The 26,940-nt window shown below is 41.4% G+C and overlaps 1 protein-coding gene and 1 long non-coding RNA gene across 11 annotated transcripts; one reads left to right on the forward strand and one right to left on the reverse strand.

Moving 5' to 3' along the window:
- Positions 1-561: 561 nt before the first annotated feature.
- Positions 562-19,367, reverse strand: CSNK1D (casein kinase 1 delta). 2 transcript variants are annotated; one of them, XM_005495668.3, is made up of 10 exons: positions 19,028-19,367; positions 15,997-16,107; positions 14,195-14,343; positions 13,484-13,712; positions 12,921-13,091; positions 11,313-11,461; positions 10,570-10,741; positions 10,127-10,266; positions 3,590-3,656; positions 562-1,761 (listed from the first exon to the last, which is right to left on the reverse strand). In XM_005495668.3, exons 1-9 carry the CDS (start codon positions 19,101-19,103, stop codon positions 3,624-3,626), a joined length of 1,230 nt encoding a protein of 409 aa, XP_005495725.1. In that variant the 5' UTR covers positions 19,104-19,367; the 3' UTR covers positions 562-1,761; positions 3,590-3,623. The 2 variants fall into 2 exon arrangements, with proteins under 2 accessions (XP_005495725.1, XP_005495724.1); XM_005495667.3 differs by lacking the exon at positions 3,590-3,656.
- LOC106629949 (uncharacterized) lies at positions 19,353-26,129 on the forward strand. 9 transcript variants are annotated; one of them, XR_012583280.1, is made up of 11 exons: positions 19,356-19,636; positions 21,368-21,489; positions 21,732-21,811; positions 21,888-22,548; positions 22,626-23,697; positions 23,795-23,836; positions 24,077-24,106; positions 24,188-24,228; positions 24,310-24,510; positions 24,584-24,688; positions 25,666-26,129. It is a non-coding gene; the product is annotated as an uncharacterized LOC106629949 (long non-coding RNA). The 9 variants fall into 9 exon arrangements; XR_012583281.1 differs by having other exon boundaries at positions 19,353-19,636; positions 22,626-22,779; positions 23,657-23,697; positions 24,310-26,129; XR_012583277.1 differs by having other exon boundaries at positions 24,310-24,886.
- Positions 26,130-26,940: the final 811 nt, after the last annotated feature.

Consider the following 26,940-nt stretch of genomic DNA (forward strand, 5'->3'; position numbering starts at 1 on the left):
ATAATTCTCTTATGCAAACTTACCAATCAATCAAATTCTTGCGCTTTTCCACTATACTCTCCCCAAACACACATTTCCCCAGTCTGACCCAGAGTAAACACAAGCAAATAGCTACTGTTATGAAAGCATCCAAAGAAGAATGATAATTCTTGGTACGGGGACTTTTGAGGGGGCAAAAAAGAATTTGTAAACACCCAAAAAATAAAAACTACTCTTCATAAAAATCTGCAGACCAATATACCTTTAAAAATTGTCTCCATTTCTCAAAATACCTAACTGTTCAAACAAAATCTCTGTACATACTTTCCAGCACAGAACTTCCCATAATTTCAGTCATAAAGAGTTCTGGTACTGTTCCAAGTACCATAAGGACAGAACACGTACTTTTACAAGACCATTTACAGTAACAGACAGTATGAAGAATTTCCCATATTTCATAACCAACAGGAGCCAACAATACCTGCAACAACCTGAGCATGTTGAGTCATTCATGCCTAGATAATTACTCTGGGCATTCTCAGGTTAAATATACTTAAGAATTAAATATGATATGCATCTGAATTGTAAAAATTCTCAGGATTTTATGGCAAGAATAGGTTATTATGTTTGTGGGGTGTTATTTAGGGTTTTTTTTTTTTGTATAAGAATTCCTTTTTTGAGTCTTGGCATGTAACAGAAGGCCTAAATCAATGTATTTATAAACATGTGGATTCTGAATGAAACATGCAAATTCTCTGAAGATTCAGCAGCAATGTCTATTTTGCACTTGTAACAGTCTCCAAGCTAATCAGCCTCAGCGGAGAAGAAACAAAATTTTCTGAGTAAAAACAATGTTTGAAAGTATCCATTCACCCAAACTAAGCAGAGAGACAGAACAAGCTTTCTAATTCTAAATCCCTCAAGTGTCAGTCTTTTACTTTGTTCTTAATGTTCTTTACAAAAAAAGAAATTCATCATTACAATCTCTACTATACTTAAGACTCTCCTGCAGGGTATTTTGTTATCCTCTTCTATGAAACACAATGAGTATTTAAAAATTCATTTGTGCTACACAGAAAGTTAAATGTCCAGTGTGAATGAAGACAGCAAACAGTAACATAAACCTCTAACAGTTTTAAAATCTTCATGAAAAAACCGACTCAGAATGGGACAATACGTGAAAGTAAACAATTTAAATAACAGCAGATGGTTTTGATTCATTTACATGTTCCCTGGCAGACTAATCTTTTAAACAAGAAATTTCAAGTCATTATCTTTAGTTCAGGTTTGTTTATACTCTACATTTTTAAATCAGACAAAAGCAAGAGTTCTTTACAGAGAAGTAAGCCAATAATTTTAGCAAAATGATACAAAAAACTTTCTTAAACCAAGTAAAAGATTTATAGTTACAGTAGAATAATAAAAAGGGAGTAAAGTCTGCCGCCTGTGGAGGGAAAACTGAAATGGCCATCCAGTAACAGGCGGTGAACTCTGTAAACCATCTTTCTTTTCCAGCCCTGTTACCACAGGGTTCTCTTAAGGTCATTGGGTTTCTGGGAAAAGCGTCCTGTAATGGCAGCTGCTGGAGTCTCTGCATGTTCCTCCAAGAGCTTTTTAGGTCACATGGAGAACTCCAATTTCCGCTCTAGTTTAGGGTATATTTGCTAGTAAAGCCACTGGCAACATGGGAGATCAGCCATGCATTATCTGCCCTCCATGGCAAAATAATTTTCACCGGTGCACAGCAGACTGGAGAACACTGGTAGTAACCCGAGCAGGAATCTACCAAAGCCAAAAAACAAGACAACATCAGCACACATCCTTCCAGTTAACATACAAGTGTCTCGCAATGTACTTCTAAACTATCAACTGCCAAAATATAAGTGTGTGAATTTAAAATTCAGTGAGCAATATTATGTTTCACATCCACCTATAGCTACACAAAGTTCCCTACAATCTTCCTCTTTTATTAGAAGTTAACACGGAAAATTCACCTTTCCAGTCAGAGGGGATGTTTTGAAGAAAATTAGAGCATAAACATGTGCAGAAGAACGAACCAACCAGATCAAAACACTATCAACGCACAGTAATAGACTCAATGGATAATTAATTAAAAAAAATATTAAGAAGGTAAAAAAGAAATTCATTATTTTCAATAGCTTTTCTCTGTCCATGGGACACTGTGTTAAAAGATACCTCTTGTATTTCCATAGCATGACCTACTGAAGCAAGCGTAGCATTATTTCTTACCACTTTCACCGTGAAAGTGAAAAACCATACATCTCTGCAATTTAAGAAGCGAGAAACATCTAAGTAGCTGGATCGGTATTCAGTATTTGTTTCAGTTGTGAACAACTACAAATACTAAGGCATACAGTACAGGCCAACCAATGCAGCCACATACCAGACCAGACCAGAATGTGCATGTTTCCTGCATACAGGCTTTTCAATGCAAAGCTCTAGGTTTACTTTTCTGCATTTTTTGTAACATCTATTTGTTTACTAAGATCTGATAACTGGTCTTTAAAGTGTTAAGCTGTCATTTACAGTTGGATCTTTTTAATGCTATACACTGTTCGAGAAGCAGGTTGTGCAGAGTCAGCCAAGCACACAAAGCAGAAGGAGAAAACAGAAGAGAAATAGCAGGACTCTTCACCAACTAGAGATACAGGATTAATGCAAGCTTAAGCTTTATAGAGAAAGTGAGACAGCAGACAAGAGTTACACAACAGAATTTATTAAGGAACAGAAAAATCTCACAGCTTTTTTTTAATATATAGCAAATCAAAGAAGCTTTTGAAATACTTAAGAAAAGTATCCCTCAGCCACTAAGGTTCAGATTCCAACTGAAAGCTGTTATTTCTCATATGAAACCTATTATTGCCAAAAGCAGAACAGACTAAAAAGCCAAAAGCTGCACACAGAAAGGCAGAGACTTCTACTGCACTGAACAGTGGAAAGGACTTGGTAATACCTAAATTCAAGTCTGCCTACCTCTGAGATGCTCATGGTCAACTATTCCTGTTAGTATGTGAATGTTTGTTTTAAATATAGATCTGAACAGATCTGAGTATTTTTAAAATGAGAGTTCATAAGGCATGGAGAAGAATATAAAACAGTGAAAAATGGACATGGCTGTAGTAGAACATTCCATTAATGAAAAGACAAGACAGAGCCTCGTCAGAGCAATATTGTCAATTGAGTCTTCATACAGGTATTTTGCTTTTATGATTCTGAAGCAGATCTGTTTTTTAATGGATGACATACTGCTGCATCAATATCCTTGGAAAGACACGTAATTCTCATACAGCTAAAATTTTGACTTGGTTATTTTACTTTATTGTTGATACTTGAACAATTTTAGGGACCTTTTTAAGTCACATTATTGTCAACTCTGCTTATAAGTCCAAGTGGAACAGCAGTAGTAACTCAGCTTTTGGAAAGACGTTTGCTTTTAAGTTAGAGAAAAATCAGTGCTTCATCAAGCATCTGACCAGAAGGCACAGATACAATATGAGATCACATGAGTAGAAGAAGCAAAGTCGGATGTTTCCAAAGAGTTTTCTCCCCATCCCATACAATGTTTTGGTGTCTAATGAGAAGCACTCACCCAGTGCTGCCTTCCAACGAAAGGAGACGAGCAGCTACTTGCCATGGTGTTCGAAAGGAATGCTATTCTGAGGTAGGGGAAAAGACAGTAATTTTTAACAGTTCCACTGCCCCAATATATAAAGATGTCTTAATAAAAATCCAACCTGAACTTGTAGTAGCAACTCTATCTTTTGAGAAGCTCTGATTTCAGACTTCTATAAGACATTTCCATCATATTAAGAGGCGCGTAAAAGAAACAAATCATTAATCCTCAAAGGAAGCTGACAGCGTCAGAAGAACAATGCAGAGTATGATGCCTATTAAGATGGGTGGAGAAAGATTTGTGGATACAGAAATGAAAAATGAAGAAGCACTTGAAGTATGGCACAACACTGAAGTTATTCAATGCCAGTGTTGGCTATAGTCTTTTAAAACTTTCTTCCATCAAAGAGCCATAATCAAATATTTCTTTGTGCAGAACTTCAATCTTTCCTTTCAACTACAGAGAATACCTCTATTACCAATTGGAATTTGCCACAGCTTTGACTGTTGGGTGCTGAACATGTTACATTCAAGAAAAAAAATATTAAACAACTTACTGTGTAACCACGAGCAGTCAGACTGAACCTTTCGTTGAAGGAAATGAAGACTACTCACCCACAACTAGACTCTTGAGATGATCATGCTTTCAGGATTCAGTCTGTGCATGTGGACCAGCAGAACTGATTCAAAGTAGTTTTTACTAGAATACTCATTACCTTATTTACTACCTCCTTTATTACACCCCTTAATGTTTAAAAACTTTGTGTAAAGGAGACTTAAAAACTTTGTGTAAAGGAGACTTAGGGAACAACTCAGAGTGTTCAGGAGCAGATGGATCTTTTAACAGTTGGTATGACTTTCTGTCTAACACACTGCACACAGAGCTGAAATTTAGGTTTGCTTTAAACTTGAACACAACACTTAGAACTGAATCGAGTCTCGATGCAAAGGCAGAGAGGAGAGATGATCTACTTATTTTAGAAGTTGTTTCAGTAGGTAACTACTTTCACTTAGACCTCTATTTTGCCTTTCTTTACTTGTGAGTGGTTTTAATTTTATGTGTTAGGTTCTTCACATATTTTCTCCTTAAACATTAATTCCTGTTAAAATCATTTTGTCTCAAACACCACACCAACTCACTCATGACATTTTCTTAGCTTTTAGTACAAACTGAAGGAAGTAGATTTGAAACTCTTACACTGTACAATCTGTTCTCCCAATCCATCTCACTAATGACACAAAATAACATGTCCACTTCTGTTCATTACTGTATCATACATAGGAGGAAACTGTGCCTTTTCATTACGGAAACCACACTAACTTCTCCAACATTACATCTGCCTCCTCAGTCATTACTTACCACAGATACAGCTCCCCCTTAGAGGAAAACAGCCTCCACTTCTTCATCCTAACCAGAATTTGGAGTACTTCAGGAACACACATTTGAATGGACTGCGCTTGACTGCTCAGCTCCCACTGATGTTTATCATTGTGAACTCACAACTTGCAGGTTTTCTGCTGTTGCATTCACTTCATATAATCCAGAAAAGTACTGAATAACATGTGCCATAGAATTTACATAATTTCATTAGAAACATTTAAGTTTCACGAACCACTTCATAAGACACAGCAGTACTTCAATAAATGCTTGTTACTTAGTGTTAGAAACTGCATGTCTTTTCTGAGAAGAATGACTTAGGTGCTATGCAGACGCTATCTTGGATGCCGGGAATGACATCTATTTTGCTATGCTTAGCAATTACCATTTTTCCATGAGCATTAAATTTCTCTGAGAATGCCTAGTTTTCATAATAGAACTGCAGTTCCTATTATCAAATTTCTCTGAGAATGCCTCCTTTTCCTAAGAGAACTCTGGTTCCTATTATTTGCATTCACAGCCTTAGTTTTTCAGTTTCAGTCTTATTTGATCAGAATTCAGTTTGGAAAAAAGAAAGATAAACACGTGGAATTGTCATCTTTAAGAACTCTACTTAGAGGCCAGTAGCTTTCCTTGTCTGAGTAACATCTGTACATTTCATTGTCCAGAATTTAACAAGCAGCAACCTGTCCTTTAGATAAACAGAGGTGGAGATTGCAGATGCACTGTTGCCTTACCAAACCAAAGCATAAAGTAAATGAAATAACAAAACTAATGTCTCAAATACTTGAGGTTTTCCTAAGAACAAGGTATACAGATAATGGAAAACTCATGGCTATAACTATTGACCTGGCTAACATCAAAGGATAAATTCTGACTACAGAAGAGCTACTTTAGTATTATGAAAACTGTAAAGAGCATAAGCTATCAACGCCTACAACTTGCACCATCCTGCCTGCAAGAGAGTGACAACTGGGAAAATGAAAAGTGAATTTTCTCGAGCAAGCTCAAGCAGTAGTGTTATAAGCTATAGTCTAAATAAAGTGTTTCAGCCACACCACTCAAGTTGCAGAAGATGAAGGCAGGGATTGGGAAAATGAAAACCATCCACTGCAGAAGATGACTGGCTTTGGGACTCTTTAAAGAACCTGAAAGTGCACAAGTCTGTGGGACCTGATGACACATGTCTGTCCACGGGTTCTGAGAGATCGGGCCGAGTAAATGGCTACACCACTATCCATCATATTTGAGATGTCATGGCAGTCCAGTGTAGCTCCCTCTGACTGGAAAGGGGAAACCATAACCCCCAGTTTTATAAAGGGAAATATGTCACACCTCAGTGCCTGGCAAAGTCATGTAACAGATCTTCTTGGAAACTATGCTAAAGCACATGGAAAATAAGGAGGTGATTGGTGTTAGACAACATAGCTTCACAAAAGCTGAATTGAGTCCAACAAATCTGGGGACCTTTTACAGTGTGGCTAAGCAGTGGTGGATGAGAGAAGAGCCACATGTATCACCCACCCGAACTTGTGCAAAGCACTGGATGCTGTGTTGCATGATATCCCTGTCTCTAAACTGCAGAGACACAGATTTGACGCACGGATCACTTGGTGGATAAGGAACTGGCCGGATGGTTGCACTCAAAGAATTGTGGTCAGTGAGTTCGATGTCCAAGTGGAAAACAGCAATGAGTGGTGTTTGTCCCTCAGTATTGGGACCAGCGCTGTTCAAAATCTTTGTCAGCAACATGGACAGTGGAAACAAGTGTGTACCCTCAGCAAATCTGCTGACAACAACAAGCTGTGTGGTGCAGTCAACCGGCTGTAGGGAAAAGGATGCCATCCAAAGAGACCTTAACAAGCTTGAGAAGTGGGTCTTTGGGAGCTGCATGCAGTTCAACAAGGTCAACTGCAAGGTCCAGCATGTGGATCAGGTCAGCCTCAAGCATAAGTACAGGCTGAGTGAAGAATGGATGGATCGTAATTAGCTCTGGGGAGAAAGACTTGGGTGTGTTCATGGATTAGAAGCTCAACATGACTCAGCAATGTGCACCTGCAGCCCAGAAAGCCAACCATATCCTGGGCTGCATCAAAAGAAAAGTGACCAGCAACTTGAGAGAGGGGATTTTTACCCTCTATCCTGCTCTTGTGAGACCCACGTGGAGTACTGTGTCCAGTTCTGGGGCCCCCAACACAAGAACAAAGCTGACAATGTTAGAATGAGTCCAGAGAAGAGCCACAAGTTGACAACAGTGCTGGAGCACCTCTCCTACGAAGACAGGCGGAGAGAGTTGGCGCTGTTTAGTCTGGAGAAGAGAAGATGAAGACTTTGGGGAGAACTGAGAGTAGCCTTGCAGTACCCAAAGGGGGCTTGCAAGAAGGCTGAAGAGGGGCTATTCTCATGGCAGGTAAAAGTGCACATAGTGGCAAAACAAGGGTGAACGGCCTTAATCTGAAGGAGGGTAGATTTATTTATTAGGAAGAAATTCTTTACTATAAGGGCAGTGAGGCATTAGACCAGGTTGCCTAGATAGGTTGTGGACTCCCCATCTCAGGAAATGTTCAAGGCCAGGCTGAATGGGATTCTGAGTAACCTGGCCTACTGGAAGGTTCTCTGCCCATGGCAGGGGGGTTGGAATGAGGTGATCTTTAAGGTCCCTTCCAATCCAACTCATTTCCCCTGCAAATCTCTCTTTCCCTCCAATTGCAACAGGCCCATGGGAATCTGTTCAAATTATACTAGTTACACACCGTTATTTGTTCACCATGAGTAGATACCAGCAGTGGTTCACTGTCTTAAGAACTAAATGAATACAGCAGTCAATGAATTATTAGTTCTAACAAACTCAAGAGAAGATACTGACTAGGCCGCTTTTGAGACTGTAAAGAAGTCAACCAAGCAGACCTGTACTTGGAGCAGAGTGTGAAAAAGAGCAAATATGGAATGTGCCATTAAGCCAGATGGTACTATGGGCCCATATCACAAATTACACATCTGGATGTTTAAAGACCACTCAGAAAACAGCCCAAAGACCACTCAGAAAACTGCTCACTGCTCTCACAATGTTCACATTCTACAGGCCAGGCAGAACCAAAATGGATGTACAAGACCAACTGTATTACTTGTATTTTGAAATGTTTACAATAGTGTCACCTGCACAATGAGTGACATGTCACAAACGTAGCAAAAACATTAAAGATGTACTTGCACCTAAAACAATCAAGGGGCATTGCTACATTTCTGTCTGTTACTGCTATAACTCATTTATGTGACTGTTAACAGAGACAAAGCATCAGAGATTTGCTCAGAATGCCAAAGATCTGGCATATACATTTTGCCACAAAACCATCTTTATATTAAAGTAAATGTTCAGGGAGAAGTCTGCATCACAGCCTCACATAATATTCAAGGTCAAAAAGGACTCCTGGAAATCATGTAGCCCAATCCCACTGCCCAAAGCACAGTCAACTAGAGCAAGACACTCAGGACAATGTCCAGTTGGGCTCCAAGCAATTTGGAAAAGGGAGACTCCACAACTTCTTTGGGCAACCTGTTACATTCCTTGCCCACCTTCATAGTAAAAGAAAGTTTCTCTGTACGTTTAAACGGAATTTCCTGTATTTCAATTTGTGCCCACTCTCCATAGTCCATTCACTGGATATTGCTGCAAACAGTCTGGTTGCACCTTCTTTACATTCTTCTACCAGGTATTTATGAAATTTACAAGATCCATAACTATGCACAATTCTCCCCTTTGTTTTCAAACTAATTAAAAATATTTAAACGTGAGAATTTCTGGTGGCAAGAATAGCACTTCAGTGAACAGTACAAGATGGTGAAACTTGTACCAAAGCCAGTACAGAAAACCTCACCTACACTCTATTCTTGCCCAGTCATTTCTGTTCCTGTTCACCCCTTGTGCAAGCACAAGTATCTGTGCAGCTACATGGTGAAACAAATCATTCAGCTTAAACTCCCCGCCACCCCAAATGCCACTTGGCTTTTATCACAATGGAATTGTTTCTCCAACCCACTTCACTCTCAGTCTTCATTAGATCAGGATGTACAGCCTGAATATCCATATCCACCCAGCCTCCATCTAAAAAACTGTTCTTTCAAGCAGTAAGATTTCATACGTAAGAACCTGTACTATCCAAAAGTAATTAACTCTGCCAATTAAATGATGAAGCTAAAAGGAAGCAAGTTAATTTTTTGTCAATGTGCTCTGTCAACAAGGAACAAGTCCCTGGCAAAAATTATGCACTTGGAGCTCCTGCACAGTAGTGAGGCATGATGGAAAAACCCCTAGGTCACTGCAATAGTCCTCCTAACATACTGCTTTCCCAGAAATGTTGCAGAATGTCTACAGATTGGCTGATTTCCATTTTGTAAGTAAGACTGAAAGTAAATTGTACAAAGCCAAGGCACACACTGTTTGGGACAAGACTGTCAATATGCTGAGGAAGGATAGAAACACATTTAACACTGTTAGCCCTAAAAAGAAACATTCTTAGAATTTCTTTGCTAAGTCACTGTGAGCAGCAAGGATGATTTCAGTGCAACTATGAATCATTATTATTTATCCTCCTGCCATTCTCTTGAAATGAGCCTTCTGCAACATATCCAGCATCCATGTATGTGGCCTCTTATGGGCTCTGAATTAAGAGCACTGCACTACAACCGTAGTGTTGTAGTGCAGTGCTCTTAATTCACTATGCTGTTTCTTCACTATTGCACCTTCTATTCTTCACCAAATGCTTCTTGCCTTTTCTGTACCAATATTGTGTGCTCTGCTGATCCAGAAACAAGATTCGCTATTGTCTCTTACTCTGCTTCCTCACTTATAACAGGTATAAGAAACTCTATGAGTCAAGGAGCTACATCCCTTAACAGCAGGTTAAAATGCTGCACCTCTACAATTTTGCATCCTCTCATTGCTGTAAAGGTAAAAATAAAAATAAAAATTTCTTTATGCCCACATCATTCAGGCTAAATGTTGAGCATTTACATGAATGAACATCACCTGCAAAATCAGTATGAAATTACATCAATTACCTGGTAAGTTCTTTTGGCAAATTAACTTTATCAAATCACCCTCATTTTTTCCAATACACAGATTTATTTTTTTTTTACCTGCGAAGTTGACATGCGAGAGGTATCTTGTCGGCCTGTTAAATCAGACGAGGAGATATTGACTGGGGCACCACGATGCAATCTCATACTCACTTTCCTTTCTCGTTCCATACCGGATACTGGCCGAGGAGAGGTGTTGGCTGTGAGAAAAACAGTATTAGATTCTCATAATGAGAAATGGCATGTTAACAGTCACTGTAAAAATTACACTCTTGCTGTTTGCACACAAAAATTCCACATAACCAAACGAGGAATCAAGGCTGTTCGCCATTTCATAGAAATACAAGTATCAACTGCCAGGCAAGCAGCATATGTAAATATCTTCAATCTACTAAAAATCAAGGCAGAAAAAACCAAACCAAAAGGCCAAACTCTGCCCAGACACAAACTGCCAATTAGAGTAGTCTACAAGAAAGCACTTACCCAGCTACTTGCTTACTCACCAGCATGTGAAGTTGGGGTAAGGGGAGTAGGAGGAGCTACATCTTGCGTTCCTCTTATCCTGCCAGAAGCAGTGGAGGGTAATCCACGTACAGCTGGATTTCGTGTATGTCTTAATCTTTCCTCTCGTTCCCGTCTTTCACGTTCAGCATCTTCAGCTGCTCTGCTTGCACCCTATGGGCCAAGAGTAGTGAACAACTTTGGGGATTACTCTTTACAACTGTATGTTTATAAAAGTACTGAAAAAGAAGTACTGGACAATGTGTGAACTGAAGTTTGAGAAGGCACCAGCTGCTTTGGTAAAATTTCTTGAGAACTGCCGTAAGTTGTGTTCATACAGCTGCTCGGACAGTCTTCAAAATGTTAATGTACACGTGTACTGTTACGGCAGCTGGACACCTCCTCAAATGTTGCAAATGACTTTTGATAAAGATCAAAGTGGGAGAAAGTAGTAATTCCACAACCTAGCCTGGTGACTGCCCTAAAAGATCTAAGAAGCTGTCCACATTAACAGCTTTGAAACTGCAATTCAGTTGTCATCCAAGCCTTATAGCATGGATCCTGTATCTCCTGCCTTTCTCCTCATTTCCTGGTCTTTCTGTCTATACAGTAGAGTTGCCAAGAGGAAATATGGAAGACAATCTTACAGTATCAGTTAAGGTACTCAAAACTAACAATGCAGTAACAGAACCCATCCAGAACAATTAAAAATTCCAAGTTTTAGAAAGCTGTGTGAGCTACTCACAAATTTCAGCATGTTCCAGTCAAATACATAGTCATATGAGAATCCTTGCCGATGAAAAAGGTTTCTGAATAATTGCCTTAAATAGGAATAGTCCGGCTTGTCATCAAAACGCAAAGAACGGCAGAAATTCAAGTATGTGGCAAATTCAGCTGTAATTAAAGGAAACCTGTTTTTTATCTAGAGCTTCACACTGGCTTTTTGTAATTCTGTGTCAAAAACACCCAAACCACTCCAAACTTGAAAAGCAGGGAATCTTCTTAACATAAGAAAAAGAATAATGATTTAGTACTAGCAATTCACTAAAGGAAACACTGTCATGTCAATTCTGAAAAAGAAATTATTTTTCTATCACAGAGCGGGCAAAGATCTCACTTTTTCGACAGCACAGAGAACCCAATAACACAGTTCTTTAACCAGCAGCTGGCGGGTGGGGGAGAAAAGTTTCAAAACTTTGCTTGGAACATATTGAACACAATTTATTGTGGGACATGGAACAGCATTTCTTTGTTAAGACACACAAGAGATTCATGTCTGCTGTGTCACAAAACACACAAAAACTTTGTCTCCCAGGTAAGTAACACCACATTTTTAATTTACAATAGTCTGAACACTTTTTTTAAAGGGCAAGCAAAATATTACAAAGGAAAAAAAAAGAATACTGTAGTGAATTCAGTGCACCAGAGAAAAGCAGCAGTATCAAAATAATAGCTTTTGACTTTAGATTTTCCCAAATGAAATAACAGAATAATTTATATTAAGAAAGAAATTCTAACTAACGGCACAAGAGAATCTGATTAGTCTTCCCTGCCTGTAAACCCCAGAGAAAATATGTAATTCATGAATGTAAAGGAACATGCACGAAGCAACACTTGAAACACATAATGATGCATTTTCACACAACCCAAACAAAAACTATAGTTCTTGTCATTGTAACAAGAGGGTGAAGAGACAGAACTCTTTGTGAAATTAAAATAGTCTCTGATGACAGCCAGTGTAACTATGTTTTAAAACAAACTGAAGTATCATTTTACAATACTCAAAAATGGCTTATTGTTGTTGAGGTGTAAAAAACTGAGGAACAGAACTGCTCCGAGGCATGATGCTAGGATACAGCAGTGTTTCTTATGCTTCTCACAAATTCTAATCCATCAGCAGGCGAAACCAGATGAACCTGAGATGATAATTCCCAAGCAAAACAACTGCAGTAGATAAGAGATGCATCTGACTACACAATCCAATTCATCCAAGAAACAGTACCCGCACAGACAAAGGCAGTTTGTTAAAATGCTATTTGTCTGTTGCCAATTATCCAGCCAACAGGCACACAAAAATTACAGCACAAAACAGGGTACCATGCTACCCTTCCTCTTGAGGGCACTTAACAGTTGAGACAAGGGATCCCTAGAAATGCTCTATGAACACAAAAGATCTGTCTTCAGCATAGTATTTTTACCACACGTGTGGTAAAATCATGGGGAGATAAGTAAGGGGAAGAGGAGAAGGAGAGAGACAGATGGTGAAAAAGAGTAGCAGAATTTAACATAAGGAAAGGAGATGTACCACTAAAAAATGAACACATAGTCCTAGTGTCACAGAAGAGTAACTTACAAGGATATCCTTTACACAAAACCTCAATGGGTGTAGACATTTTCTTTTCACTGATACGTTCGTATTTCTGCCTCTTTGTTGCTGCTTTCAGTCCCTGCCAGGGGAGGGAGCCCAGGTTAAAATACATCAGTACATAGCCCAAGGACTCCAAGTCATCTCTGCGAGATTGCTCTACAACAGCATAAAAAAGTGAACTCATTAGGTTTCATTTTCTACTGGCAAAACAAAAGTCTGTGCAACAAGATTGTTATAAAAACCCTTCCAAAACAAGAGACAATTGAGTGTTACTATGCCCATGACAAACTCATTCAGTAAAAGAAAAGAGCCTTTTATCCTTACAGTTATTAAAAAATTGCTACATCCCAAGCATTACAAACTCAGACTGAACAGACTAATATAGACTGAATCCCACTTAATAAAGATATACAAGGCCATGCACGTTGTAGTCTTAGTGTCAAAAATAGGGACTGTCTCCTATGCCTCCCCAAAGCAACATCGACTTGAACTAAGATTACATGCACCGACACTCTTGAAGTTTCTATTTATTGCCTTCCCCAGCTCACCAATTCCAAGATGAGTGTTGATGGATGCATAACGGGCAGTTCCCGTTAAGTTTTTATTTTCACGATATGGAATATGTTGATGAGTTCGAGCATCTCGATACTTTTTTGCTAGTCCAAAGTCTATTATGTAGACAAGATTGCCTTTCTTCCCCAGGCCCATTAAGAAGTTATCTGGCTTCACATCTCGGTGGATGAAGTTCTTAGAGTGAATATATTCAATTCGACTAATCTAAATACAGAACCACAAAAAAAAAAAATCATTGTCAAGAGACTAAGCACACATCTTTTTCTGACAAAAACACTAGAAATGGTGTCTAAATAATGAAAGAGGCAACTCCCCTTTCTATTGTAAAATATAAGGGAATTAAAAAGAACAATTTAGAAGACAACAGACAAACCTTTCCAGCTCTTTGCCCGTGTGTATTTTACAAAACCAGGACAATCTGTTTCCAAAAACTTTCTAGGGGAAATTTCTTAGTCTTTGAACAGTGCAACACCCGGTTTGCAAACAGTGCAGTTTCAGTTTTTAAAGAAGAACGGCTAATCACTTTTCATGGGATAGTTTGGATTTACAAAAACAGAGCTACTTTTGATTTTTTCTCTATTAATACAGCCTATTCAGCTCTAAATTTTAGAAATAAAATGAATATGATAAAAAAAATTCTATATCCCAACATATTTGACTACCAAGGTAACAAAGTCATTACCTACCATTTGGTCAGCAAGTAATAGGACTGTCTTGAGACTAAATTTCCTTGAACAAAAATTGAAGAGATCTTCAAGACTCGGTCCCAACAACTCCATCACCATAACATTGTAGTCCCCTTCAGCTCCACACCACTTAATTGTGGGAATACCCACTAGGAAAAAATAAATAATTTATTCAGTATAACATTTTGATTTATATAATTGATGCACACAAATCTTCAAGGCTCTTAATATTAATTCTGAGTGTCATTCCCATGAATGTTTCCATTTACAGCAAAGCTTAATATTTTATGTTCAGACATTCCAAATTAAATGTGGGACAACTTCTAGCAGAATCTATACAAAATTCTAGCAACAGAGGTCTAAAAAGAGCCTTTTTTCTTTTCCCCAGAAACCTTCTAGTCTTCATGCTTATCTTGTAACTTTAAAGTATTGAGCATCTTTGTTGGATTTGAACCCTAAGCATTTTACCAAGAGTAATATTCACGTAGTCTCTAGGATGCAATAAGGCACAAATCAGGAGTTTGAAAATAAAACCCTGACCACCCACTACGAGGAAAGCCTTAGAAATTAACTTAGTTTTAAAGCCTACAAAATCACCATGAAATATCTGTGTCCTCCATCAAAATTTGCAATGAATTTCTGCCCTTCCTTCATATTCTTGTCTTTCCTTCAGTTTCATGGTATTTGCTGTTTGGTGAATCTCTACCAAAGCAGCATTGTTCATGAGATGCATTATTCATTCAGTTTTACAGTATGATAATTAGCCCAAATTTATGGAGGAAGTCAGGAACCTTATTTCACAAAAAAAAAAAAAAAAAAAAATAGAAATGCTCAAATATTTTGAAATAAATCACCACATAGGTAGCCTTATTCAGATTTTCAAATGCCTTACTCAGAGTTAATTCCATGCATTTTGGTGTGAAATGCCGTAATTCGCTGAATTTACAGGAAGCATGATATTCTATGAAGGCTATTTCGGTTACATACAGGTGGCAACCGAATGATGAGGGAATTAAAAAGTAACTAAATGCAAATACATACTATTATCAATTTCTAGAGGTCTTATTACCCTACTTGGCATGTACTTGAGATACAGCATGGAATGTACTCTTCATGCAAAGCACATCCTCATTTGGGAAGAATTCAAGAGACTATAAAACAAACACAAAACTGAACTACACCGGGTTTATGTCCCAGAACTGCATAGGAATGTTACATTTCCAGAATTCCAAAATATATGAGCAAGTTACTGTAGCAAAGCAACACACAGTAGCTAAGAAGTTGCTGCATTCCAATTCTCCACTACCAGAGCCATTTTGTCTTTGAACTCTCCCAGCAAGGAAATATTTGTACCACAGACAAAAATAATACTAACATGCACAACAAAAATTAACCTGATTGCTAAAAGTTTAGAATTGTGCTACCATAATACGCAAATCAAGTGAAATGGTCCAAAGTAGCGGTTACCATCTTTCACTGATCCACGAGAATCAGAAATAAAGCACTGTTCTGAGATGAAACTTTGTTTCACATTGCACAAGGTCCTCCCACTTCAATATTTTGGGAACCATGAGAAACTTTGGAGGATCTTACTGGTTATCATGAAGCATGATAGCCGTGGATTTAGAACTGCTCCTCTACAACCCTTGCAGAACTAAAATGCTGCTCTTTATCTATCCTGCTGCCTTTCCCACCTTCTCCTTATTTCTCAAAAGAGATCCCAAACATTAACTGTCAGGTGGCAGACAGATCAAAGGTGTAAAAGCAGTAAAATCTTTGAAGAAGGAAAATAGTTTGCTTGCCTCCACCCTGCATCATTTTGTAGATTTTACTCTCGATGTGGAGCTGAGGATGTTTGGTTTTCACACATTCCAACTTTATTGCAACCTCCTCTCCGGCAGCAATATCAGTTCCTAAAACCAGAAGAATTAAAACATTGGTCAAAATATTTTTAAGATGCATTTCCTTTGCCAAGACCGAAACAAAATGAGCATCAACAAACTACTCCTCAATGGCAAACATACCATTGAGGAGTAGTTTAGTGATTAAGTACTTTCAGCCACAATTACCTAAAAATTCTTCTGAAACTTTACAGACACTCTCCAACAGACTAGGATTACAAGAGAAAACTATTGTATAATGAGAATCCAAAATTGCTGCTATCCCATTGGAACAAACAAACAAACAAACAAACCCCAGATAAACAACAAAACTAAATCAAGTGTGTCTTCTCAGGAATGTCTTTCCACTTCCAGTTTGTGGTAAAAACGGTCAGAATTAATCTTTATGAACATGGCAAATTGACCCGCCAATGGAAGAAGTACTAAGAATTCAAATCATCTCCTCTTATGTCTTGGAAATAGAGGCTACAATTTCCCTAGATCTCAACATAGTCCGGCTATACCCTGACACCTCATTTTACTTGGCTGGAAGGCAGCTTATCTAGACTAAAGAATGTGCAGTCCGCAAAAGCTTTCTTTTAAATCTCATTAAATTCTTGTTTTAAGAATCAAAAAAGGCTTACCTGTTCACTTTCAAAATATGTAGGGAGAAACTGACATTCTTAAATAGAAACAGTCAAGAAAATACACACTGTCACAGCCAAGCAACTTACAAGCTATAAGAAAAAAAGGAAATAGCAAAAGGAAACGTGTGACACTTCATGGACATTAGGACATTATCTCCGAGTCTCTCTACTTCAGGAATTTGGCCCTTTTCTGCTTTACCTCATGGTTCAGGATTATGTGAAGTACACCACCTATAGTTTGATCTGATCCCCACTTTCAAAAGCCTAACTAGAGGTTCCTCTCTAGTCTGACATGTCTTCAACACCCTTGTATCTGCATTTAAGACAAAACCTGGGGACTAGAAACAGGCAAAAATAGTCAAATCTTCATCTTCAAAGCACAAAACTGAGCTGGGAATGTACGCTGAAATAATCCACAAATTCACTGAGGCCTATCAGAAAGCACGTCTACTTAAAAATAAATATTGGCTTCTGAAATAACTTTAGACATTATTTTAAGACACTTGTGTCTACTGTACAGTCTGAACAACGGAGCAGTAAATGGAATTTTTAAAAAACTGACCACATTTCGTTTTCACAAAAAAACACAGTTTTCAAACATCTGTCCTACCACATAATGGATGGCAAAGCAAATGGGACTCTACAAAAGGCTTCAGTTCTTGAAAGACAGTAATTTTCCCTGGAAAAATAAAGGCCACCAGGATCTTCCATTAATGTACTTCCAGGCTAGTTCCATGCCTGAGCCATGCTTCATATAAATGGGATGACATTTGCAATAAGCCCTGAGACTAAATTCATGACAATTATACAGAAATAAAAAGAAATGTAAAACCCAGAGGATTTATTGCATAGAATTCAGTACAGCATTAATATATACACTAGCATACAGGGAACTATTACTTTCTGTGCAACTTCACTGGTGTAAGCTGTATTCATAGAGATAAAAGTCACACACAAACGTTTATTTCCCTGGCACTTGATATAAATACTGTAATACAATCTGATTTATCTGAGCAATAGTCAAGTTTAAATTTCTCAAATCATTTAAGACTTTTCAGATTTTAACTGCTGTCTTAATTGTCCCCCAAAATCCCAGTGGAAGCTAACAAGGATTTTTGCACTAGCTTTACCACAATCTTCTATGGTCACATCTTCAATCTTCTATACATGCATTGTAGAGAGGAAGAATCACATTCTCTGACTCTAGACCATCACATGCCTTCAGTTAGAAATGAGTATTTTTCATCAAGCATATGATCTGTCTTATGGATAACCAGTATTTCATTTGCTGTAAACAAGCAGCTTTAGGTAACAAATTACGTTGGAATGCCAGCTGTGCACTGCAAGATGTACGGAAAAACAACCCCCACCTCTCATACTGCATGCACTGCAAGCGTACCACATAAGCTAGCAAGTGACATTATTTTTATTTTCCACAAATATGCAGTCAATGAAACTTAACCCTTGCAAGTTCCCCCTTCCCTGATTTGCTTTTCTAGGTTAACATAATTTTCAAAAGCAGAACACTTGTGTCTACCAGGCGGGACGTAATGCTCATATTTCTTTGGATTTAATCCACTTCACATGGCTTGAGAGTTTGCAAAATATGCAAGTATTTTAAAAACATCCGCTTTCAAAATGTTTTGCACCCGCTACCTGTGCTTGTCATAAACAGTAGCAGTAGGCTATGTTAGAGGGCTATAATAATGGACTGGCAAAGACAATTCCAAGCCTTTATATTTTACAATTGCACAGCGATCACGATTAGTAATGGTCAGCAACAGGATTAGCCAAACTATCAGGATTTAAAGTTTTTTTTTTTACTGCAATCTATTCACTTGTACTTGTGTAATTTTTTTAGGCCTCACAGGAGAAGGAAACATCCTTCTGACAACAATTTTTCCTAGTCCACTGCAGCGATATTTAACCGTGCTATGTTTCCTTTCCGAAACGTTTTTCCGAATGCAATGGGGTTTTTTCCGAATGGGTTGTGGGGTTTTCAGGGTTTATGCGATTTTGGGTTTTTTTCCTTCCTTGTTTTGAGATGAAGCGATTTTTACCCTTATGCCCATTTTACAGACTCGAACGGTGCCCAAGGTCACTAGACAACAATGAGAAGAGACAGCCGAGTAAACCAGAATTCCCGATTTCCGCACCATACAAATTAGGACATGATGTCAACGAAATATTAAATTACTGCTGCTGTGTCCCTAGCCCAGGTACTTGCCCGACCTGGCTAGGCCCTCGATGTTCTCCACACAGCTACAAAACGGCCAGCTGAATCTACAGCGAGCCATCCTCCTTACCCAGGTAGATATCCCCGAAGGAGCCACTCCCGATCTTCCGGCCCAGCCGGTACCGGTTCCCAACCCTCAGCTCCATGGCGGCAGCTCGGCTCGTCCGCGACCCGGTTCTGTTGCTCTGCCCGGTCTGCTGGCTCTCGTTCTGATGCCTCACAGTCCTACGGTTTCGGATGCCATCGCGGCTTTGGTCTCGCCGCTCGACACTAGCGAGACAGTCAAGCCCGTCGCCGCACCTCCCGAGCAAGATGGACACGGATTCCCGACACGACCGGCGCCTCAGCCCCTCCGGCCCCCAGCCACCATACTGCGTGACCTCACTTCCCTAGCGACGGGGGCGGGGCGCGCTGCCGCAGCGACGGGCACGCGGCGGGCGGGGCGCGGATGCCGTCCCAGCTCCCCCGCCCGCCGCTCTCTTGGTGCTCGTCTCGGCGGGAGTGCCTGCCCCGTCTTATCGCGCGTCCCAGCCACATGCCGGGCGGCGAATGAAGCCCACGGTCTTCCCGGTGCGTATGGCGTCGTCGTCCACGAGGCCGTCGGTCACCGCAGTGGAGATGGAGCTCCGGCAGCACTGCGTTCCGAGGAGTGCCCGTTTGACCGGGAAGGCGGAAGGAGGTGGGGGGAGTGGCTGCAGGGACAAAGTCTGAGAAGTGACAAATTTCAGGGGAAAACCATGTCATTCTTGCTGGAGAGGAGTGTTGGGATCTCCTCTCTCTCTCCGGGTGAGGAAGAATTTCTCTAAGCAGACCGCCGCTGAGCACTGCAGGGCCTGTATATGTAACCATGTAGTGTCTGCACATGTGAGGCTGTGTATTTGTGAAGCCTCATACTGTAAAAGTTGTAAGACGTTAATGTCTTAGGTGGCTGACAACTGAGCCACTGGAAGTACAGAGTAAGAGAGGAAGAGAGAGACAAAGACACATCTGAACTGTCAAATTCCCACAGCAACTGTTAGTGGGAGCTGTGATGAGTCCTGGACCCATTAGTCCATGTAGGCCCCCTACATTGCAAAACACGCCTCCCAGACCCAAGCTGGTCCCAGTGCCAATTCGAGCTGCTTTGACAATGCCAAGCACCTCCTAAAATCTGCAATCAGGAACCCAACCTGCTGAGTTTTGTTACTGGAGAAGGGGCCGGCACTGGTGTTCAGGGGCCTGTGGCCCAGAGTGGCTTGCTGCATGGTGGAAATTCTGCATTACACAGGATGCCTCCCAGACCCAAGCTGCTGCCACTGCAATGTTAGGCTACTTTGTGAGTCCCAAGCACATCCTGCAAACCCTCTCCAGCTGTCACTCCATGTTAAGGGTTTTGATTGGGGGAAAAATGCATCTTTTTTAATTGCTGGAGTGATTTAAATTGAGGAGAAATTCTTTTTACAATATTTTTAAAGATTAAATTAAAGGGCAGAAGCAGTTCATTTGCCATTTTATCAGTTTCAGTGGGGGTAATTGCCCTGTTCTCTCATTTTTAGGGGTTCACTTGAAGGAAGCTCTGTCTTTTTTAGCATTTTAAGGATTTAAATATTTATTTCTCAGAAACTCTTTCTGTGCCTTTGGACCAGGTATCTCATAGGAGGGTGAGCCTAGCACGTACTTACCCCTTACACTGCCGAGGAGCGAGGAGTTTTTTTTTTTTTCTTATTTTTCTTTATAATGTAGATAGCCTGAATTAGAGGTCCCAAGGAGACTTAGACTATTCAGATCATTAGTATTCTTCTCCATCCAGCTTAGGCACATGGGAAGTACTACGTTGTAGCCACTAAGGAATAATTATGTAAGCTAACAGCAAATTACCTAATTTATCTAGTTATGCTGCCTAAACAGAAAGTTTTATTTCTTACCAGTTTTCTGCCATTTTGCTCCAAGCAGTTGCTGCAAAAAAGAAAGCGCTGTTATTTTCCTGAAGAGTTTTCTTCTACAACAAACCCTTTACTCCCCTTGCATTCAAGTCAGAGGATCCAAACAGCTGCAGCTGCTCTGAGGGCTTTTATACCCGGTGGGATTTGCCCCCTCCCTTTTCCTGGGTGCCATGGGAACGAGAGGCGGGCACCATCAGGGATATATGAACCCCAGCCTTGGCTGAGAGGCCTCATTCCCTCTGTGGGATGTGCTGGGATAAGTGCTCTCCTCTCATTTCAGTGAAGAGGCTCTTTCAGCTCATCTCAGCTTGTTTCCAGCAGGTGTTTCTGGGCATCTAAAGCACAGAGGCTTTGAAGATTCTGTGAAGTAAACAGCATGGAATACAGGGAGTATTTAGATTCGTGATTTTGGATTTTGTGATTAGGGGTGGTAAAGTGCATTTGTAATTTCTGGTTTTGTTCTTGTTTTGTTTTGTATTTTCTTTTAGGAGGAATGCAGCTTCCAGAGGTTCCTAGTTGTGTCAAGTACAACACTTTTTTCAGCAGATTCATCATGTCACAAGAGGGATCCGCCCAGTGTCAAGGATGATGTTTGAGATTGAGGCTTCAGGTGAGTTGAGGATTGTGACTGGGAGAGGGAGGGTAAGCAGGTATACAGTTAGGAATTCTTGTGGGCGGAGGGGGGGGGGTTTGAAGGCAGCAGTGAGAAAGGGTGTTTATTTGAGGACCCCCCCCCCCCTCAATCCCAGGATTCTCAAAAGCCTAGCAGAGGTTTTCACATGTCTTACAGCACATAAGGTTATCTACTGCACTCACAGAAATGCCATTCAACTTTGCCTTTCTCTAACCCAGGTGCCACTCCTAATGAAGGCCACAGCCTTGGAATCAGGATGAAGCTGGAGCCTGAAGGAGCCAGGCACACTCAGGAGAGGGCAAGTAGCTGACTTGCTGGGATTTGGCCCATATAACTCTGAGCTCATACTTTGCTTTTGGTTTTCTTTGTTGTAGCTGACCGAGAGCCTAACAGGCCATCACAGGGCTCTCCGAGGCAGATTCATTTCAGGCGCGACATGAATCCACATCACCCATCATCCAAAAGATAAGTTGGGGGCCACGGCCTGGAGATGGGAGAGTGGTGGGTTGGGAGATCTTGGGGCAGATGTAAAAATTAGCAGAGGGAAAGGCAATCTTCCCCAAGGGCCTCTTAGGACAGTGAGAGGGAGAGGCTCTACTTTTGATGGTAGCTTTCAGGCAGGCAGTGCAGAACAGCTCTGGCCTGTGTCGTGTTGTCCGGTGTGCCGTGTTACCTAGTGTGTCTTTGGGGTCCCTTTTGCCTTTTCCCCTCAATGCTCTCACCACAAGCATGATGTGTCGTGTTTAATGTCCCCCTTTGTCACGTTCTGTGTCACGGGTGTCTGCTCATATTTGTGCCGGAGCTGCTCTGCCCTGCTGCATAGCCTGCTGCAATAGGACAAGCCTGGGGAGTTGACATTTGTAATTTGGGTGTACATTGGCTCTAGATGCTATTCCAAGATTGACAAGTTGTTTGCATGTTGTGAGTTATCCTGGTGGTGTTTGATATATGTTCTAACTTTCTTTTAGGTGCAGATGCATTGCATCCATGGCAGAGGGTCAGGGTTAGGAGGTGCTGGGCCTTCTTAGAAGCCTGGTGAGTAGCAGACTGGTGGGGTTTTGGGTGATGTGGTGCCAAGATCAGGCACTGATGTTTGGTTTTCTTTTATACAGCTGTCTGAGAGACACCAGCGCGGTGCCAGCAGGATCTTCCCTGCTGACGAGGTGGCTGTTCTTTGCACCTGATATGGAGCAGCACTCCCTGATATCTGAGAGATAAGTAGAGCGCTAAGACCCACAGAGGGGATGAAAGCAGGGTGCTGGTTTGGTAATTACTGGGAGAGGTTTTTGAGTCCGCTTTGGAGGTGGGGGGTGTTCATGAAGTGGCCCCTTAGGCCCCATAAAAGCAAAGTCTTACTTTTGATGAAGTGCTGAGGTGCGCAGGGCGGAGCAGTCCCGGTGTGTCTCGTGTGCCTTGTCTATTTTGCATTATGTGTTGTTTGTGTATGTCATGTCTTTTACCTTAGGCCTTTGAGGAGCCTGTCAGAAACCCTGGCACCATTCTTAGCATCTGTGATCTCTGCATTCCTTGGCCTGGCACCCAGAGCATTGATGCGATTCTGATACCTGTCTGAGCTCCCGAGTCAAAAGTTCTCTCTTTGGAAGCATCCTGTCAGATGTCTTTTCAGGTCTTGTTCTGAGCTGTACGGACAGCTATGCCCCACCTGGATCCATTGTGGTGGATTAGGACTTGTAGTAATATGAGGTTAGGTACAGGCTTCTGACTGTAGGATTCCTGGGCATCCATCTTTGCTGTTTTTGGTATAAATCATTCAGTTTAGCATCTTCTTCCTCCAGGGTTCTCTGAGCCTCATCATCTCACCATCGGTCTCGCCTCGGTCATCTCCTTTTGCATTCTCTCTGTCCTCGTAGCCATTTTCCTTGCCAAGAGATTTCTGTCCGTGTCTTGTGCCCTTTGTTTGTCACATCCTGTCTGTCCTGTGTCACGGGTGTCAGCACACATTTGTGCCGGAGCTGCTCTGCCCTGCCGCATAGCCTAGTGCAATAGGGGAAATCCTGGGGACCTGAAGTTTGTATTGTGAGGTGTAGGTGGACTCTAGATGGGATTTGTAGATGGACACAAGATATCTGGAGCCCTTAAGTTATCCTGCAGCCCTTTGACTCTTGTCCTAACTTTCTTTCAGATGCAGAGGGATAAAATCCAGGGCAGAGTACCCCATCCCAGGTGAGGAGGTTCCCCGAGCAGGTCAGTCACTGTTTGTCGCTGTAGAGGAAGCATAAATGGTGGCTGTTACAGCACTGTTCTTTGCCTCTCTTTTTAGGAAGGCAAGGGCGAGAGCAGCAGTCAAGACCGAGTGGGCAAGGTGAGCATTGAGTAGGGTACAGAAGCAGTTGTTATTGCTGAAGTCTCAGTTTCTGGTGCAGCTCCAAGCATCTCCTCTTGTTTTTTTTATTTTAGGTGTTCCACCTGCAGTCTATCCTAGCTGAGCACACCCATGCTAGATGGGTGCAAGCTTAATGTATCGGTGTGGCATACTTGTCAGGGTAGGGATGTTGTGTTTTCACAGTATCTCAGCATGCTTTTCTGCTTTGTTTCTTTGCAGGTGCTGTCCTAGGCATGCCCAGGAAGGCAGGCAAGTTGGCGTTTAGGCAGGCTGACTCATATGTGAACGTTATGCAGCAGCATGCTAAGAGTGTACTTTTTCTCTTTGCAGTTGTCTTCTGGGCGGCTTCTGGAGTCAAATCAAGATTTGAGGTGAGCTGGGGCAGTGGTGTGGAGGACTCCTGGGGATTACTGTTTTTGAGAGCAATAGTCACATGTCCTGTTTTGTCTTAGGTCCCCTGAGGAGGCTTGTAGCCAAAGCTTGGAAATGGCAGCACCGAAGCACACATGGAGCACATCTCAACGTCCACATCCAGCCGAGGATGGATTTTGTCCTCTCCTCTTCCAAAAGCTGAGCCTTGGGGCCAGTGGTTTGGAGAAGGGGAAAAACCTTTACTGTCACAGGAGGCAATCTGATGTCAGCTTAGTGGAGAGGTCTGTAGTGGGACAGGCTCTCTGGAAGTAAAGGGAGAGGGTTTCTCCTCGGCCTCACCAGAGCCTTTGCCAGGCAGGGCATTTCCGACCCATCTCCACATTCTCGTGAACTTTGCGTCGTCAGCCTTCCTCGACTCGACATCATCATGGATCTTTACCCCGAGGAGCTTGCCTTCAGGTCTGGAGCTATAGCCACGGTCACCCGGCAGTCTACTTTCTTCTCTAGGCTTGCTTCTTTCCTCTCGAGCATCCTCTTAACTGCTTTGGCACTAACTTCTTTTAACGAGTTATATTTCATCATCACATGCTATTGTCATAGGGCTTCCTTTGCTTTGGCATCATCAGCCTCTGGCTCATCTTGTGCTAGGAATCTCAGGTAACTAAGGGGAAAGTTCCAGGCAGTTGCCATTTGTCTCTGTTATGTTATCTGTGTCTATGTTATGTCGTCCGTGTCTGTGGTATGTAGCGTGTGTCCATTGTCTTCCACGTCATAGGCCTTTGTTACGTCTCGATGCTTTATTGGCACTTTTCTGTGCCATATAGGCCGTGTTCTACTCACATTCCTTTCCGGATATCCCTTATTCCGGCATCTTTACATTTTTACTCTTTGAGACAGGAATGTCTCACAAGGACAAGATGTTCTCATCCATCTTCCTTCTCACTACCAGCTTTGGTAGTGCCTTTTTTCCATTTTCTTGGACTTCTCACGTGACTGCAGTAGTTCTATAGATTCCAACTTCTCAAAGGGTATAGGGCTCAAGAATTCATCTTCCAGAGAGTTATCTCCAGTCCTGGCTTGTATTGTATGTACCTATATTGACCTATGTTGTATGTACTCACATTGTATGTACCTATGGTGGCTTGTACTGTGTGTACTTACACTGTATGTAAGCGCGTCGCCCTATATTATGCGTATTTGCGCCTGTGTATACTTGCACTGTATGCATCAGCTTATATTGTGTGTACTTACATTGTACCACTTATGGTGGAGCTGCCCTGCCCTGGTATGTAGTCACAGTTAGGTAGAACAGTTATAGAAATTTTACTGTTCAACTGTCTTCTATGGGATTTTGGGTAGAAAACCTATCAGTCCAGATTGGGGACAAGTCCCAGCTGTCAGATAGCCACTCGTTGACCCTTCCTGTCATCTCACAGGTCCCCGACGCTGCTGACTTCCCCAGGATCTGCCATTTATGTCAAGGAGCGGCAGCCAGAAGATGTGTCAAAGCATGTTCTTCAGCGTCTCACGCAGCGAGCGTGTTAAGTAGAAAGAATGTGTGAGCGTGTGTGAGAGCACGTGGCTGTGTCTGTGTCTGCTCGTCTCTGCATGTGTAAACACATGCTGACTGGATTTAACCGTGTGTCTATGACTTTTGCTTTTCAGGTTTTGCAACTCATTGTTAAATTTAGAATAAAAAATCCCCAGCTGCCTTCCCCCCCCACCCCCGCTGTTTTTTTTTTCTTGGTCCTGGTCGGGTAAAAAACCAGAAAACTACCCCAAGATAGGCGAGAAAAGACCCAAAAAAACCCCAAGATGGGCAAGAAGAACCCAGGAAAAAACCCCGAAAAAACTCTAGATGGGCAACAAAAAAACCCCACAAAAACCCAGGAAAAAAACCTCAAGATGGGCAAGAAAAAATCAGAACAATCCCAGGAAAAAACCTCTAGGTGGGCAAGAGCAAACCCAGAAAAAAAACCTAAAAAAACCCAAGATGGGCAAGAAAAAAAACCAGAAAAAAATCCCAGAAAAACTCCCAAGATGGGCAAATAAAACCCAGAAAAAAACCTCAAGATGGGCAAGAAAAATACCCAGAAAAAACCCCAAAGATGGGCAAGAACAATCCCAGAAAAAACCAGAAAAAACCAAGGAAAAAAAATCGAGGAAAAAAACCCGAAAAAAACCCCCAAGATGGGCAAGAAAAATCCAGAAAAAAACCCAGAAAAAACCCCCAAGAGAGGCAAGACAAAATCCCAGAAAAAAAACCCCCAAGATGGGCAAGAAAAAATCAACAAAAAACCCAAAAAACTCATAGAAAAAACTCCCAGACGGGCAAGAAAAAACCCGGGAAAATCCCAAGATGGGCAAGAACAACCTCCCGCAAAATCGGCCATAAAGCGCGACTGTCGCAAAAGGTGCCGTAAAGCGCGACTGTCGTAAAACTGTCGTAAAGCTGCCGTAAAGCGCGACTGTCGTAAAACTACTGTAAAGCACAACTGTCGTAAAATTGTCGTAAAGCGCGACTGTCGTAAAAGCTGCTGTAAAGCGCGACTGTCATAAAACTGTCGTAAAACTGCCGTAAAGCGCGACTTTCGTAAAACTACCGTAAAGCGCGACTGTCGTACAAGGTGCCGTAAAGCGCGACTGTCGCAAAACTGTCGTAAAACTGCCGTAAAGCGCGACTGTCGTAAAATCGGCCGTAAAGCGCGACT

The sequence above is a fragment of the Zonotrichia albicollis genome, chromosome 19 (assembly GCF_047830755.1).
Source record: "Zonotrichia albicollis isolate bZonAlb1 chromosome 19, bZonAlb1.hap1, whole genome shotgun sequence".
Classification (NCBI taxonomy): domain Eukaryota; kingdom Metazoa; phylum Chordata; class Aves; order Passeriformes; family Passerellidae; genus Zonotrichia; species Zonotrichia albicollis.

Excerpts from the sequence above, each read along its gene's own strand:
- CSNK1D (XM_005495667.3), bottom strand. The coding sequence starts at position 19,103 with ATGGAGCTGAGGGTTGGGAACCGGTACCGGCTGGGCCGGAAGATCGGG. Across the intron at positions 13,713-14,194 it reads TATTACTTGCTGACCAAATG|ATTAGTCGAATTGAATATAT; the intron begins GTAGGTAATGAC and ends TTCTGTATTTAG. Across the intron at positions 13,092-13,483 it reads CAACACTCATCTTGGAATTG|AGCAATCTCGCAGAGATGAC; the intron begins GTGAGCTGGGGA and ends ATGCTGTTGTAG.